Below are 18,351 nucleotides of genomic sequence, written 5' to 3'. Positions count from 1 at the left end.
TTTGTTTGTTTGTTTGTTTGTTCTGGCTTTTTATTGATTCCGGGTTCATAAAGTACCTTTTCTTGCCACATTTATTTCAGAAATTAATTGCACTATTTATAAAAAGGAAACAAACATATTCCCCATGCAGTTTCATGTTCTGGAAAAAAAGAGAAACATCTGGTACTCAAAAATAAACCACACACTAATGTGGACAGAGACACCAAGATACCATGAAAATAGGTACCTGAAAATTAGCAATCCCACATTTTAGCACTTAACAATAAAAATTAGAGCTATAGTTACATTTTCAGACTGAAACTTTTTCTTCTGATCTGCTTTTTACTTGAACTTAAACAATTTACACTTTCAGAAAATACCACGAGGTCCTTTAAGGTCCTGATTTTGCCGACATGAAAGAGTAATTTCTCATTACACCAGAAAAGTATACAACACATACAGAGAGATTCTCTAGAATTGATTCCCTTGTATTTCACAGTACTTGTGATCTCCTATAGTAAGAGCAACAGTTAATCATTTCAATTGAATATGGAAACATTACTAGGGATTGTGTGGTGTCTTTTTAAAACAGTGACGCTTATTGAACAAGTTAATCTTTTTAGCAAGAAAGTCACATTTTCTCATTTTTAGCAAGAAAGTCACATTTTCTCATTCCCTCCCTAATTATTGTGGAAAGGGGTTGCTACAAAAGCAGTCACCTAAACTGTTTTGTTGCTCCCCAGAGCAGGTCATCATTTACCATGATCAGAGGCAGGGATGGGGGCAAAAAGCAGTGTTTATGCAGCAGAGCATGACAAGTTCCAAACATTAAAACTCAGCATCAATTAACAACCCCCATATGTTGTGCCAATTAATTGTTTTTCCCACGCAAAACTTTCCTGGGATGAGTGGAGTAGTTTGCACTTGTTACAGCTGAATTCTACTGGACTTAGATGCATACATATACATCATCAAAAAACAGTAAAGTATCCCGTTAAAAATGAAACAAAATCTTGTTCAAGATGAAGAGGGAAAAAAAAAAATTGGTTGTATTCAAAACATAGCTGCAAGATACTCAGGCCTTATCTACTAATTACCTAAATCTCAAAAATTCAGCTTAGACCTATTCCAGGAGCAAGTTCTCTATCTTTTGCTCAACAACAGTTTTCGCATTGCCCTGGTAAAATTGTTCCAGTGCCCCCCCCCCAACAGAAAGCAATCAGTTCTTCAAAATTTGTGAGGGAATAGCTTCATTTGAAATAGAAAACTGTCATTTGGGGAAAAAACAAAATAGATCCTATTTCCCTGTCACCCCCACCCCCCCAATTAAATTATTTTAATTTTTAGAAAACAGTTTCTGCCTCTTGAGAAATAACACTCTAGCAACTAACATTTTTTTTCATCAAAGATGTCTTCCTTTTCACATATTGCTTCACAGAGGATAGCCAGAAGCTGGTTTTCCCTAATGTTCTGGGACCTACTGCACCAGTCCTGTGGAGGAGCCTTGAAAATGACAATTTACTCTCCCACAGGTGTCAGAGGTGCTCTAAAGAAAACAAACCTCACCTCCTGAGGCACAGCATGTGCCCAGTCTTGCAGTAAAGTACATTTCTCCACCACCCATTTTTAAAAAACTCAACAAAGCTTGAGGAGATAAAAACCTGGAAGCCAAGTGATTTCATTTGAAGATCAAAATTAATTGAGGTAAAAGGCTGACAGACCAATTATACTTGAATGTTGGATATGTGCATACACACCAGAAAGTAAAGAGTTTATCTGCAGTTTTGTTTTCTGATTGTTTTCCTAGACTTTCATCCTGTCACAGAGATTATGGTGCTAGGAAGATTTTTTGTATATGTTTCAGGAAGGTAACTACTGAAGGGACATAGAACTTTCACCTGATCAACACTGGCTTTAAAAGCTACTTCTGACTTAGCCCCATTCACTTTAACTCTAAACATAATACATTTCTTTACAGTCACCATGTTTCTAGACCTTCTGCTCCTTGGGATACCCACACAAAATGAAGTCTGAGAATTAAAATGCTACAGCAAATTGTGCATAAGCTGTTCAAGGGGACTTAAACTTGTCTTGGCATAATAAAATAAAAATTCAAAAGTTTGTTTCTGGTGTGCTTCCAGTATAAGGATTTGCTGGTGAGGTAAATCAGACTCAGTAGGTGTACATAACCAATTTCATTAAGCTAGATTTCATTTAGAAAAAAATTAAGTTAACTGTGAAATAAAGTAAGTGCAGGCACCATTCCTGAAGTGCCTCACTGCATTAATTATTTATTCTCTGCAATTAAAACATAGCTTTTACTCCTGTGGCATCTTAAAATTAAAAAGAAAAAATAGGAAAAAAAAGCCCACAAAACAACAAGCAAACAAACAAAAACACAAAAAAAAAACCACCCACAAAACAAAAATCCAAAAAAAAAAAATAAAAAACAACCCAAAACCACCCCTCCTCAAAAAAAAAAACCCACAACAAAAAAACTACCAAACTACTGAAGCACCTTATGTATTACATGGTCCAAAGTTCTAATAATCATTTTATTCTACTTTGGCAGTACACTTTGTACTACTACTGTTTTTGAATGCTTCATCTTCCTGCATCCATATTCAAGTAGCAAACCAAGTAGTAGAAGTGACCAACTCTAGCATCAAAAGATTGTTATTCCATTGGTCATTCAACACCTGCAACTCTGGAATCTGAGAAAAACAAGCTGGGTACCTGCCTACTGCTTCCTGCAACTGGTTTTTAAAAGGCAATTTCATTACTGGGATACAATCCAATCAGGCCATCACTTATATTTAATCATCCAGTCATAATGCAAGACAATTCAAACAATGGAACAATTGTTCATTTCCAAGCTTCATCCCAAACCAGATCTTCTATCCCTGTTAAAGTTTCTAGTAGCCATTGTTCTCACTCTATTAACAGAACAACAATATGCCGTATTCTTGAAAGCATTTTACTTTTAGTCAAGCATTCCCGTGTATATGTATCTAAGTATGTAATCTTACTACACACTGTCATATTAGCTTTATTTTCTTCTCTGAATGAAGTAAGCCTGAATATAGCTCTGTGTAATGCATAAAATTTAACGGTACATTTGATCACATCTATGCCTAAAACCCCATAAAATTCACACTATACAATGCATTTCATACAACTACCAATGCAACGCAGAACACAAACATCAAGCTTAAGGCCACATTGACCAAAAGATACCAAAACTCTTTAAAACTAAGCTCTGAACTCTATAAAACCCTATAAAATCAAGCTTTTTCAAGTTTTGATCTTGAAGTCATACATTCAGCATCATTCATATACATGCCACAACAAACAGCTCAATTTATCAGCCAACTTTTCACTGTTGTCCAGTCACACTAGTCATACCTCTCCACATTCCTTCTACCACCACACTCCAGCCTTCAAGGTCTTAAGCAACTCACCTCTCCCTCTCAAGATGTCTCAACAGTCCACTCAGCCATGCCAGAAAGCATTGCTGAAGTTCACTCCTAAACTTTAACATGGCTTGCACGTAACTAAAATGAAAACAAAATCTGTTGCAAAAGGGAGTTTAGCAATTTTTCTGTCATTCAGACAGTGGCGGATGCACTGATTCAAGTGGGATGCACTGATGCACATCTGGGGATTGCATTTGAAGGGTTTAGGTCTCTAAGTCCTAAAAAAGTCGTATCTTATATTGATACTTCTCACAGTGTATCTGGAAAAAGAGTAAACAAATAATCACCTAGCCCCTCCCAAGACCTTATACACCATGAGATAATGGATTAAGCCAGCTGCACCTGCTTCAGTAAAACACATTCAGAATCCCTTTACTCACAGCAAAGGTTCCTCCTCAGTCCAAAGGACTAGAATTATTTTTTTCAAACAACAAAATCAATCATATAGCCACAGCTCTGAATTCTGGGACAGTGTTACCAGCAACCTATCATCCAACATAAAACAGTATTACACTAAAATTCACCCGTACACGGTAACACTGATAAAACACTCTCAGGCAAGAAAACAACAGAAGGGTAGATGAGAGTGGTAAAATTCAAGTGTTTTCCATTCCTTTCCCTCAATATTCTTGCAAGGCTGGATGTGAGCTCTAAGTATACCATGCAGTTATGCATGACTTTACTAATATAATTATGAAGAATTTAACACATACACTTCCAGCGTATGTAGAAGTTATTCCTACCAATAGTGTTAATTACAGCAGTCAACAAACAAGCAGTAAATCAACACAAGGGGCAGAGGGGTGAAGTCAGCTGCCCCTTTTCTTTCTTATCAAGATAGTAACTTTCACGTGTCTCGTTCATTCCTATAGCACTAATCCAAGTTTATCTGCAGCCCTTCTTTCTTTGCTTGAAAGGATGCGTGCAGAACAATTTAAAACTAGAGTCCTTGATGCAATATTTCTACCGAAACACTTCATATGCATGTAACATCAATGTAAGTAACTTCAGGCTTCTCTCCATTAAATGAAACCAAACTGACACGTCCCTATGAAATAGGGCCACTTCCACTGAACTGCAAACTGAGTACACAAAGAATAAACTAACCAGAACAAGCTCAGCAAGTGACAGAAAAAAAATTTATTCCTCCTTTTGCAACTTTCATAAACCACATGAGGGTTTGGAAAGAACTAAGGAAAAACAAGAGAATCCTTTTGCATATGTGGCTGAAGGGAAACTAAACAGGTCAGAATCATCAAGGTTTAGAAATGCTTCCATTAAATTACCACCCAGAGCAAGTCTCATTTTGGTAGCTACTATATGAGGAATCCATATCTCAACTGAGCTATGGAACAGAAAGTCTTCTTCTTGTGGTCTGAGCCACATGAAAGAGCATTATACAATTTAGGAACCGTCTGACACACAAAGTAGAAGCAAACTATAATAAAGTTCCCACCTGAAAAAACCCTGAAGTTATGTACCTGCCTATAGACGAAAATGCTTTAAAAAAATCTAATCAACTTAGTGTGATCCAAGAGTTTCAGTCCATTTATATTGCTGCAGAAGATATTAGGAACTTATCTACTGGCTTCTACAACATAAAGCAGGAAAATAAAGCTTGGAAAAGGAGCTGAAAATTAGGTCAAATTATAAAAACAGGGGAGAGAAGTTAATGAATAAAATTTAACTAATTAAATTCTATAGTTCACCACCATGGCAATATTAAATAGACATCATAATAACCTGTCAAACAAAAAGCCATTCAGAAAATAATAAACATACTAAAGACATCCACATATGTTAGAACTAGATTGTAAGTATTTCACATATACTAAAGGGACAGCAAAGAGGGATGTATCAACAGTACTCTGGTACACAGGGTCTCACATTCTACCAATAGCTTGACAAGACTCCTCACTTTCTTCCACCATCTTAACCTATCCTTAAAACTTTCAGGTTTTCAGCACTGGGCACTGCACACAAACAGCCAGGAAAGAATTATTGCCAAAGGGGAACTGAGTGCACAGCAGCTATTGGAAATGTCAGCAGGCATCCATCTGCTATCAACACTATGTCTTCAGAAGTCTGACACTGGGATTTTTTTCCCTAATGTAACACATCATACCGAGGCAAAGGACATACAAGTATTTATCAACTGCCAGCAACTGAAAGGGAGTTCCTGCCAAAGTACCGAGTCAGAAACAACATCCCCACTGAAAGACTTTTAGGAAACTAAGTATTAGAAAATAAAAATTGACAGCCAAACTATAGTCGTTACTTAGCCCACAGACAAAACAATGCAAGTACAGCTCCACACAGAATAAATGAGTTCTTATGCATCATCTAAAGAGCATGCACACACATGCTACCAATTAGCTATGCTACTGTCACTTCAATTGCTTTAATAATGTATCAACTCTACGAACAGAATAACCAAAACCACTGACCACTTTTTATTTCTGGAATAAGAATTGCTATGGAAAACAAAGAAATAAAAAAATATAAGTTATTTTTCATCCTGTTCTGCAACTCTTCAAAAAGCTTCTGAAATCCTGGTTGGACAGAAGAATCCTCAGCCATGGCCATTAAAAGAAACTCACATTATCCACTAGATTTTTGCAAGTGTTGGAACATAGAAAGAAGAGCAATCACTGCCAAGTGCTGACCCGGGCAGCAAGCTGCTCAGTTCAGTCAAAGGCCAACAATTTGCTTCTCAGAGCTTTGTTTATGGAGCCTAGAATGACAGTCCAGCTAGACATTCTGCATTATCTCTGAAAAGCTCATACTGACTAAAAGTCATAAGGGGTAAGCATTTGGAATGCTCTCTTATCACAGAATAGGCATGCATGTGCAAGCAAAAGGTAGGGCAGGCTAAGTATATACATTTTATTAAGTCATAAATCAATGAATAATGAATAGGTGCATTATTTCTTGTAGCTGTACTTAGATGCTGTAGGCCAGAGCTAATTTCTTGCCAAGTTGTTGTTTTTATTTTTTAATACTGTGTTTCTTTAACAAGAACCATCCAAAACTCAGTTATGAAACATGCAGTATTGTTTTTCAGATCTAGAGACCCCAGTGGCAGAATACACAAAAAAGATATTGTTCGCCAATTACTTAATAGGGTACAACACAAGACACAAACACCTGGAAAGCTGCTGCTGCTGCCTGTTTAGTTAACTGCTAGAACTGCAGGCCTTGAAGGAGCATTTTCTTCTTTACTACATTTTGAAGATCTGGGATACAGATGCCTGAAGAATTCATGAAGGTATTTCTCCTACTATTTAGTAAGTTACATGATTCTTTATTTTCACAAAGCATTGAGAGTAATTGCATTTACATATTGTTTTCCACTGCACACTCCAGTTAGGATGCATTCAGGAGCATAAATCTGCCTGAAGGCTAGTACTTGCAGTATATGTTTCTCCTGTCAGCACAGATGACACAAAATTCTTGGAGAGTTCTTAATTTTCAGAGTAAGAAATATATCCCAAATACATCTTTAAAAAATGAAGTGATTCTAAGTTCATTTGCAATTTTAACAGTCATTAATTACAGTCAGAATTCCTATAACAGTTATAAATTTTATATTGTTTGCACAGCTTCATTAGGAAAAATAAAGAGGAAGCTAGAACTCATAGCTGTAGTATCTCTCCAGGTTCTTCTCTCTTTTTCTACAAAATAATGAGCAAACTGATGTCTTTATAAAAGAAATGGAATTGTGACCTTATTAGCAACTGTATTATAAAGAACATAACCACTGCAGTAGCTACACTGACCATGTCTCCCTACTTAATTGAGTCCACATAAGAAACATGAGCTCTCCCGCAGTCTCACACAGTAGGCAGAGGGAAAGATGAGCCAAAGCTCCCATTTTGCTGACAGAGAAGCTGGCACTGAATTCATAACCAACAACCAACTTCCATACTGCATGGATTCACAGCTGTGAACCAAAAAGAAGCTTTAACCACACCATTTAATTCTTACTTCTTTATATGAAAGGCAGGCTCTAAAATGGTTTGAAGAAATGCCATACACTCAGCTGAGACATGACAACCCACATCGTTATCAAGCCAACAGAAGTATTGCCATTAACTTCAAAAGGATTCCACCGATATTGATAAAAGCAGACTGAAAAAATGTTGCTATTTGGACAAATGGAAGGAGACAGACAACACAGTCTGGCACTACATTTTTTTGAATACACTGCAAAGTATCTTACTTCAGGAATCATTCCATGACTATAATTTCGTTTAAGTGAAGTATTTAAGCTATAGCCACATGAAGAGCACATCTGTAAATGCAGGCTTTGTAACTCCTATAGCTCAAACATGCACGAGTCAGACTTTCCATCCATCTCAGGACAACACATGTAAACCTCATGCCCAAAAGACCCCTGCAAGGCAAGACACCAGCACATTATTATGGCTGTTTCTATTTCTCTCACCCAAGCCAACAGCACATGATTACACCTACTTACCAAATGTACTGGAGCAACAGTGTCAAATACACTGGGATCTGTGTCAAAGAGCTTACAAGAAGGATTAAGAGATGAAACACTCAAATACAGGTGAGGTTGAAGATAACAGAACAAGAAGAGTGGATTAAATTACCCAGGTTAACAGCACAACCTCTGTGGCGAAAAAACCCTAACCAAACAAAACCAACAACAAATAAAAACTAAACCATTCAACCAAAAAACAACCTGAACATACAGAGTATGGAAATAATCTCATAAAATAATCAACACTGCAAGGATACTTAAGAGTACTGATTATTCTACAAGCCACAAAACAAAGTATGAGGTGTAAACAAATGTTTATGGCTTCCATCAACATTTTAGTGGGGGAGGGAGGAGTGACTACAGAAAAGTTCAGTTTTCTGCATGCCGGCATGCACACCACACCTCCCCATCTCCACTCCTGACAGATGCTGCCTACTACACCATATCCACATTGATTACTGCAGTTCAGTAACTGACAATCTTAAAAAGCCAGGACCAGTGAAAGGGGGAAGTGGCTTTTCTTCATCAAACTTCTGAGTTTGTTTCTCCACTGGGGTTATTCTCGGTTAAAACACTGACCTGCACCCAGAGCCCAACCAGTATTAAAAATACAAAACTTCGTGTAGACTTCGGGCACCGCAGGAATCTGCAAGGCGCTTCGGAGGACAGGCTGCCTCCCCGCTCCCATTTAACTGGAAAAGACACGGTATTCCCACCGCCCTCGGCTCCAGCATTGTCTGCGCCAGCCCGCGCCGGTGGGAAGCGCGGAGCAAACCCGCAGCCCGCACTGAGCGGGTCCTCCCCCGCTATACGCGCGGCTTCTCCGCCCGCAGGGCGGGTGGTCCCGGGGCGGCTCGGGGTGAGTCCCGCAGGTTAGAAACACACCTGTGAGCCGGCGTTACTCGCGCTCCGCCAGACAGGTGCGGCCCCGCCCGCCGCCTCTCCCTCCCCTCCCCTCCCCTCCCCTCCCCTCCCCTCGGGGCCCACGGCCAGGGCGGGCGCGCCGGCGGGTGAGCCCGGCGGGAGGAGGAGCGCGGTGGGTGACGGGGCTGCTACCGACCTGCTCCGCCCCCGCCGTGGGCTCCCGCGGGCCGCTCCCGGCGGAGCCCTGCGTCGCTCCCATAGTAACATCGCCGGGCCCGGCGCCCGCGGCTCCGGAGGCTGGCGGTCAGTCCCGGCAGCCTTGGGAATGCTTCTCCCGCCTCCGCCCCGCGAGGGAACCGGCCGGGCCGCTGGCGAGGGGCTGCGGCGGAGCCCCGCGGGGGCGGCCGGAGCCCGGCAGGACAAAGCCGGCTCTGAGCAGCCCTCCACAGAGAGACTTTGTCCTGCCGGGCTCCGGCCGCCCCCGCCGCCAGCCAATCGTGCCTGTAAACGCCCCGGGAAGGCGAAGAAACACTTCCATTCTCCCTGGGAAGAAAAGAATTGTTATTCCCCATTTACAAAAATATTTCTTGTGTTCCTGCCCTCGGCAGCGGCCAGCAGCTGACGCTCGTCACAGGATAAACGGGAGCGATGGGGCCAGTGGCCCAAGCCCCAGCATTCCTGACACGAGGCTTTCGGACTGTATCCACAGCTCTGTTCTGTCAAACAGACATGCACCAGTCATGTCCACCTTTTCTGTCAGTGCCTTTTTAGGAGGACGTGGTTGTGAAAGCCTCCACACAGCCAACACTCCTCACGTCCACAGCCTTGGTCAGACTTCCTTCCCACCACCTAGCAACCTTCCTCAGCAGTCTTGAAAGTCCACACCACTGCTACTAATTCAGAGGCCAAATTGCTTGCTTTAGGAACTGTAATTACATATTGTAAAAAAAGCACATTATTGAGTTAACTGTTCTCAAGAGCTTGAAGAAAGGAGTGGTCACTAAAAACACTAAGGAGAAAAGATCAGCAGAAATTCAACCACATTATATTCAGAAAAAAAGACTTCTTTCCCAAGTGCTGCTGTCTTCCTGGCTTTATGCTATTTTGGGTGGATGAGGCAATTCTTGAATCAACTCTTGGAAGGAAGAAACTAAGAATGAGAACCAACTGTAAGGGAAAAACTTTCTTAAGCCAATATTAAAAAAAAAAAAAAAAAAAAAAAAAACCAAAAAAAACATTACTTTGTATAGCCTACCCTCAAATCTAAAGAGAATAAGCCAAAAAAATGCCAAAGCATGAACTTTGCACTTCTTTGATGTTGTTCCTCCTCTCAGTTTTACAGGTGAGTGATACCATACAACCTTTTTGCAACACTAGCAGTCCAGTATATGGCTGAAGTCAGGGAAAAATGAAGCACTGGGCCAGGTTCTTCACACACATGGGATGTGTGATACCTTCTGGCATTAAGAATTTGTCCATGAGATACAGCATGGCAAGGCTGTCACTCTCCACACCGGTGCACACCTCTGCTAACTGGAGGCAACCTGCCTAAGAGCACTGTTTGGCAACATCAGCATAGAATGCTATGTCACAGCATTAGCAGAGAAATCCAGTGTCCAGTGCTTGTTGGAATGACGTGACACAATGAAAACAACATGATTTTGCTGCAGAAAACTACATTGTTTTAGATGCAAGAACAACATTTCCTTTAAGCTGGATAGCAAAATACTTTTTGAAAAGCACATGTAAGACATGAGGTGGGACAGGAAAAGAAGCCACCAGATCTCTTGACTGCCATCTCTTAACACACATACAAAGTTTGTGTCAGCATAAAGTAGAGCACCAGCCTCCTGAAGCTGCTTCCTTCCACACAGGTTCTGGCAAAAGATGAAGAGCAACCACTCTTGATTCCCCCACTAGACACAGCTTCTTGGAAAGAGCAGGCAGTGCCAGTAAGAGCAATCTAAAGGTCTGCCTATCCTGTCCAAGGCCAAGAAGGATTATTTGTGGTTCCAGACAAAAGCTGTGGCTTGATCTAATGCCTCCTTTTGGCATGTTCTGTGACTTCATCAAAGCCACAAGGTGTTATCACTAACAGAGGCTATACTTCCCTGAGCTGTAAGGCAGCAAGGAGGGTTAACACACTAAGCTAGCCTGAGGTAAGTGTAACACAGATGCAGGAACTGACCACAGTTATGAAAGCCAGATAGGCTGGTTTTCAATCCCTTACCACAAAATACCATCTGGGAAGGGACTATCAGTTTGTCTCTTATTTAGTGTCCTGCAATAACAGATGGAAAATAATCCATGTGGGCTTATCTAAATATTTCCCATATTTGCCAAAAAAAATTCTCACTTTTAAGAGCAAAGTATACATATGCTTTCCTGTTTTCTTTTTCTTTTTTTCTCAAACTAAACAGCTACTCTGCCACAATGGGCATATAAATCATCCCATACCAGCCTGCAAATATGAGCACTAAGTGGCCTCTAGTGCTCATGCTCTAGTGCCAAATGCCCAAGTGATGCTCGTAGTGATGGCATGGACTGATGTAAGAAACAGTGTAGTAACAATTGTCAGGTTACTTATCCTGCAATTCAACCATTAGGAACAAATATTCAGGCCTGCTCTTTGACCAAGATGTCCTCCCAATATGGATATGCAGGAATGCCTTATGAGAGGAAGACTTTGCCAGCTAAGCAACAAATGGAAGGATACCAGTGTCAACAGTGATGAGAGTTGTGCGAACTCCTCCAGCACCTCAAGTTTCTGCCTCTTATGGTAGGAAAAAGGGACAACAGGTTCTCAAAGCATTCAATTCACTGAACAGCTATTATGGTAGCACAGCATCCCCATTCTCTCCCTTCCCTTGTAAACCAAACAAAACCAAACCCCTCACCTGCAGCTCAAGCATATTGTTTACCATTAAGTATAACCTCTCCTGTCTAATCTCTGAAACACCACAAAACCCCCCAGTATGGATACAGAATACCTATAAACTAGCCAAAACTCACTTGGGGCAGCAACACAAGCAGAAGAGGGGCAGGACCCTCAGACAAATGGTCTGATGTGTCTGAGCAGCCTGAGTGTTTGGAGGTATGGCTGCATGCACATTTCAATCATTGGTCTCCCTTTGAAATGGGAGGTGCAGGTCCAGTTGTAGTCAGTCCTGCAAGGGATACTGCATCATGAAGAGTAAAGGCTGGGTATCAGCACCATGTAAAAATTACATGAACTGGGCTACGTATTTGCAGCTCTGTTCTCTGCAGTATTTAGGACCAGCTATTCTGCATGTGCAATAACTCTACAAAGCAGCATCATCTGCAGGGGATTTCATGTAATGTTATGTAGATGTACAGGAATTTTTAAATTAACTTAAATGGAAATATTATTGATATTAACTTTATGAAATACATGCACATAACTTACAGTGAACACATTTCCCATTGAGATTTTCAGTTTAAGTAATCAAGGGAAACATTTTTTGCCTACAATCAGATTGAATCTATGGTCTGTGTAGCACTAATTTTGAGAGATCACTTGCTATAGCCTGAGTCATGCAAAACCTAGGACGTATTCCATAAATTACCTAATGCAACTGTGAATGAAGCAGTTGTGCCACTTCCAGCATCCACAGAGAGAACACCCATTTAACACTACAGTAGAGGATGCAAATTTAAAACAAGCAGTTGCTCTCACAGTTACTCCAGCTAACAGAGAAAGGCTATTCTGCAACTTGCCTGCAGCAACCATGTTGTCATTCAGGTTTTCTCTGCCTCCTCTCTACCATCAAGCCTTTTAACCTGTCCCTATGACAATCAATTATTTTTCTGTTTCTTTAAATGTTAAAGTTCAACACTTGGTAGTAATGCTAGACAGCACGGCAAAAAGGCAACCTCCTTTAAGAGCTGGAAACTGATTTCAGAAAGAGATACTGGGAATGTAGGCTGTTCATCCAGTTTTGGAACTATCTGAACAGAGATGCCAGTTTTGCTCTTGTTTTTAAGCAAGTGTTCATGATCCTGTCATGAGAGACACTGGAGAGGTTTCTAAAAATACCATGTTGTCAAACAGCCTTTCCCACTTCCCTTCCAAGCAATCTCTTTAGACTGCCATTTGTCATCAGCCTGAAAATCACACAAATCAGTCAGCCCAGTCCTACTTAAATGATTCATAAATCCAATTACGTTCGCTTCTTTATATAGTAAGCTGGGCACTAACAGATTCAACCTTCAGGATTAGAGGATGTGTAGGTAGCTGACCTCTGACTCTAAGGAACTGCTCAGGAACTCCATACATATGGTTCAAACGTGCAGCTTTACACCGGGGCTGTCACATGTATGGCACAGTAATCCTAATTTCTGTCTTGGAGGGACTGGAGAAGAGACACCTTGCATACTATCTCAACACTTGCTACCATGCGTAGAAGTGAGTTCAAAGGAGGGTCAGCAAGATGGTGGAGGCTGAAGCACTGGCCCTGCAAGAGGAGGCTGTGGCAGCTGGGTTTGTTTAGCTTGGAGGAAGGATGGCTTCAGGACACTCAGCAGCAGCCCATTGGTGCTGACAGGAAGAGATCGAAGAGGTGAAGCCAGGTTCTTAGCAGTAGTGCAAGGTGAATAAGAGACAATGGTCCAAAGTTCAAACAAGACAGATTCAGATTTACATAAAGGGAAACGATTTTCCCCATGAGGACAGACAAGCCATGGACCCACTGCAGACAAGTTGTACAGTCTCTGTCCTTGGAGGTTTTCAAACCCCACTGGGTAAAGCCCCAGGCAACTTGTTCTGATCTCACAGATGACCCTGTTTTGGGCACGAGGTTGCACAAGAAACCTCCTGAGGTCCCTTTCCACCTGAATTATCCTATCATTCTGGAGTTACTGCATGATTCAAGTGCCAGCTTAAAGCAGAATTAGGCAATTATCATCCTGCCCCTTGTCTCCACTTCCAAAGTACAGCTTGTGATTATGCAACATAACAATTTTGGCATGCAGCTGCAGGGTCTGGTCTGTTGTCTGTCTCTGATGTAGTGCAAGGATGAACAGCTATACACACTTTCCAAGTCTCAAAGCAGCAATACTAAGGCTGTTATTTTAGAAAGCATAGATGTCCCAGGAAGAAAAAGAGCCCAACATACACAGCATCTCACATTTTATACGTATTTTTATGGGGTAATCACAATGTCAAATCCTTTGTCACTTATGAGGCCACCTATTATGATGTTTTCAAGAGCAGAATATTGTAAATTTTTTAAACCTAGACACTGAGATTTCCTGAGACATCTCAAACTGCTAAAAATTCTAAAATATAGATAATTATTTAGAGTAAGAGGCAACACTGTTCTAAGCCAATCACAAACTCAATTTCTAAGTTCACAAAAAGATTTGAAACACACTGTAATATGCTGAACAACTAGGAACAGCACTGGCCATTAACTATGAAATACACTTATATATTTTCTTTTAAAATATATATATATATAAAAATATATATATGTAATATAATGTATATTTTCTTCACTGTGTTGGACAGTTATCAGTTCTACCAGATCTCACATGTTACAATTTTGTTCTGCTTTAAATCAGAAGACTGTTTGCTTTGTTTGTTGCTACTTTGTTTTTGCAAAGAATATGGCAATTAGAAAACACAGATGTACAGCATATTCATAGGATAAATAAAACAGCATGAGAATATGCAGAGGTGTTTGGTAACAGTTAATAAATATTATAGTTGTGAGAAAAAGAAATACAGTCTATTTGTTCTAACCACATTTTCATCTGAACAACATTTTAAATTACACTGCAGTTCCTTGAAAATTACACTAGTAAGGCAAGCAAATGAAATAGTTTGACCTACTGCTGGAGAGGAAAACAGGGTCTTAAAAGTGACTCTGCTTGAACACACCATCCCCCTCATCCCCTCCTCTACAGACTATGCAAATTGAAACAACTTTCCATGGCAAAAGCACTTCAACCTCTACTGCTTTAAGAAACTACAAAAACTAAAACCATTATTCTAAAGAATGAAATAACAATGTAGTTTAAACAAATCCAAACCACACAAGTGTGTACTATTTTCCTCCCCAGACACCATACCAAAGTGTGTATCAACACTTGAAAGGAAATCTCTTCCCCAACCCCAGCTTTTTCATTTTTAACTGCAAGCACATTCTGTTTGAACATTCATTTTGCTTACATCTCATTTCCTTCCTCTCTTCCCTATGCTTCTTGACTACTGGCAAGGATGTGAATCAATCCTCTGCTCTTAGCTATTTATATGCATTTCCCCACTAGAAGTCAAGCCCTACAAAATCAAAGCTTTACCACAGTAATCAACTGTTATGGCTCAAATTAATTAAGACAACACAATAAAGAAAACAAAAATCCCATTCTCATGGAGACCATTATGCTTATTAAAAACAAGCAAAAGAATATGCAGATTACACAAGATGTAACATTCACAAAGATGTGTTACTTTTTTTCTTGATATAGGGGTTAATTTAAAAAACAAAGCTCCAGACAGCAGTTTTTCAGCCAACCTAGTTATTTAGAGCTCGAAAACTATGCTTCAAAGCTCTGCCTCTCTCCATCCTATTTATACTGGCAAACCTCCTGCTGACAAGCTTATTAAGAAACAAAGCAGTTCTGCAGCCCTATTCAGAAACAATAAGGTCCCAGCTAGGGTACTAATGCCCACTTTTGGGTGATGTTTTTCCCAAATGACTAAAGTGAGGTGGCAATAGTCCAAAAGAGAACAGCAAGAACAATAAGGGAGAAAGCAACTGGACACAGCTATCCAGTCATTCATTTGTTCCAGTCATCCAGTTCCACAACTCTTAGAAGCCCACAGACAAAGCAGCTGGATGCACCTTCTGAGACATCTTGACCTTGCTGATAAATGGTTCTGGAATTTCTTTTGCTAACAGTTGAGCTCGCAATTATCCACATTCCCTGATGTAAAGCTGGCATACCCTACCACTGAAGGTTTTTGTTTTGAGGAAAATGTCAGAGGCTACTCAAGACCTCAGCTGAGACATTCCTGCCTAGCTAGATTTCACTGATATTCTTACATCAAATTTTCCCTCACTGCCAGGAAATTAAACAGGGAAGTAGCTTTGGTTAAGTATGTCACAAATTAGAAAGTCAGGACAGCAGATATGCACATTTTTAAGTAAATTACTAAAGCAGCAATAGCTGCTTCATCTCAGAAATGGAAGCCAATTATAGTTTTGCAAAACTTCAGCATAAAAACCTTTCTCTCTCTTAAAATCATCATCTGTTAATCACTTACAAGAACAAACCAAGCATGTACAATTCACACATAAAACTAAGGACGCATTTTATAGTCCTTCTGGAAGCACTTGAGAAAAGGTTTCAAAAGCAAGGTTAATATGCCAAAAGGATTGTATTTACCTTAATGATGTACTGTAAGAAAATATGCAGCATAACAACTCTCCCTGTGTGGCTATTCTGTTTCCCAGGACCGACTGAGTCACTAAGCAACTCCCATGAATATTACCCTTTGTGCTTAAAGTAATTTATTTATCCCCAAGTCCATGCTAAATATTTATATTTGCTGAAGACATCCATTCTTTACCAGTGTTTAGCTAACAGATGAACTAGTACAGGCCTGTGCATTATTATTTGCATAACTTTAGCAGAATATTGACTTCATTGGAGAAACCTCTCCTCTTCTGGAGGCCTGTTGTACATCATCAAGTTCTCAGCAAATGTGCATATAACCATTTAAAGTTTCTTTGATAATTCAAAAGAACTAGTTTTAATTTCACATTACTCCACTAAGTACAATTTCTTGAAACCTTATAAAAACATAGCTAAAAGAATATACACCTTAGCTAGCACATGACAAGAATACGTAATTTTAAACTAATGGCTAGGTCTAACTGATGCAACTTGACTAGTACCTTGGGAGGAGTGACAATTTTTGAGTGCCGTTGTCTACCTGCTGTGCTATGCTTTGGTCTTGATGTACAGCTGTGCTCCCAGTCCCACTCACAAGGAGATGGCAGTGCAGTAGTTTGCTCCCTGAAAAACAGAGTTTCATTTAAGTCCATATAACCACAAAGGAGTGCTTGTGAAGCCTGGAACATTGAAGTCCTAGAGATAAAGAAGATGCAAAATATATTTCCCTGCTTACTTTAGCATCCCATGCTTTAGCTTCCCTGGAAATCACGTGGAAATAGCACTTGAAAAACAGGAGATACTCAGCAATATTTACGCCAAGCCTGCACGCAAAGCAATGCATGCATTTTTTCCAATGAAATAGGCATTGACAGGAAGCATACTTATAGTTACTTTGTTGCACTGGTCCTCTCCACAAACCATCTGGGTTTTTGTTTCCATTTAGTTTTGGTCTGATTGTTTAGCTTGCACAAGGCTGTACACAGGAAAGCTAGTAACTGCATTGTATCTTGAGCATAACCTCAGTGAGAACAATTGAATACATGCACTCCAGTGACATCAGATCGTAACTTAAGAACTTCAGTTGCCAAATGATAGAAAGAAAAAAATTTCCAGTGTAACTTTCTATCCTCCTTCCCCTGCTCAACAGGCTTTATCTACCCCTCTTGGGCACAAGTAGCATGTTAGTTTCCATTCAGCATCCCTGTCACAGGGCTCCCCCTCTCCCCGACCCCTTGTCTAGTCCTTGATTACCCTTGGTAGGAAAAGAGAAAATTAATGGTTTCACTAAAATAAAGAAGGAACTTTTGACAGAAATAGAAGCACAAGCTAGTGGTTAGGGTTTGATGGTGGCTTTTGTTTTGTTTTTAGAAGAAAACCAACATGCAACTCCGTAATTTCAATTCTTCTTTCAAAAACATCTTTCCAAAGTGTTCCATCTTCATAGAAGGATATAGCCAGACTTACCTAGGAAAGTATATTAGCTATTCTTTCAGCATGTTTGAGTTTGTTTGCCTGTTTCCATGCCCCATCCCCCCGCCCCTCGCAATGTATAGATGTTTTTTTCATTATGGTTAATATTCAATTAGCCATTTCTAGATCACTTGAGAGATGTAAGAGATCCTGAAAGAATTCTGCAGAACTTCCCCACTGTCTACAAGCCTGGCCCAAGTTTTGATGCGTCTTGCGTGTGACACCTACTTTTTCCTGAGCACAAATATAATGAGGTCACAGGTTCAAAAAGCAAAATTAAAATATCTAAAATTAAAAAAAAAAATACATTTTGTTTCAGATTAACTTTTTACAACATGCAACAATGCAAGCACCTGCTAGACATCACACCTCGAAACTAGAAGGTTATTTTGTCCTTTCTCCACGTGCTCTTCCAGCATAAAAGCGTCTTTCTAAAAGTAAACCACAGTTTTAAATCAAGGCATGATTTCCGAAATTGCAGAAGAAAAAGATGCTTAACATGAGTTTATATGACCACCAAAGAGCAGCACAAACGATACTGTGCATTCAAAACAAACTTCAGCCTTATTGTTCTAGGCTGTGCACAAAATACTATTCTGGAGGCTGCAGAAAAGTCACACAAGCAAGCTAAACCTA

General features: G+C 40.1%; 1 protein-coding gene across 2 annotated transcripts in view; it reads right to left on the bottom strand.

The window, feature by feature from the left end:
* The window catches only part of TJP2 (tight junction protein 2), a 64,153-nt gene that overhangs the window by 35,428 nt on the left and 10,374 nt on the right, over positions 1–18,351 (bottom strand). Inside the window, exon 2 of one of the 2 annotated variants that reach the window (XM_068176728.1) lies at positions 16,746–16,862. Coding sequence is in view for 1 of the 2 variants with exons in the window: in XM_068176726.1 (XP_068032827.1) it covers positions 9,020–9,082 (63 nt within the window). In the remaining variant the exon portion in view is untranslated. Of the gene's footprint in view, positions 1–9,019; positions 9,203–16,745; positions 16,863–18,351 lie in introns of those variants that run through there. The other variant, XM_068176726.1, reaches the window with a different exon arrangement.

The sequence above is a fragment of the Anomalospiza imberbis genome, chromosome Z (genome assembly GCF_031753505.1).
Source record: "Anomalospiza imberbis isolate Cuckoo-Finch-1a 21T00152 chromosome Z, ASM3175350v1, whole genome shotgun sequence".
In the NCBI taxonomy this organism is placed as follows: domain Eukaryota; kingdom Metazoa; phylum Chordata; class Aves; order Passeriformes; family Viduidae; genus Anomalospiza; species Anomalospiza imberbis.
This window is presented reverse-complemented; position numbering and strand designations above follow the sequence as displayed.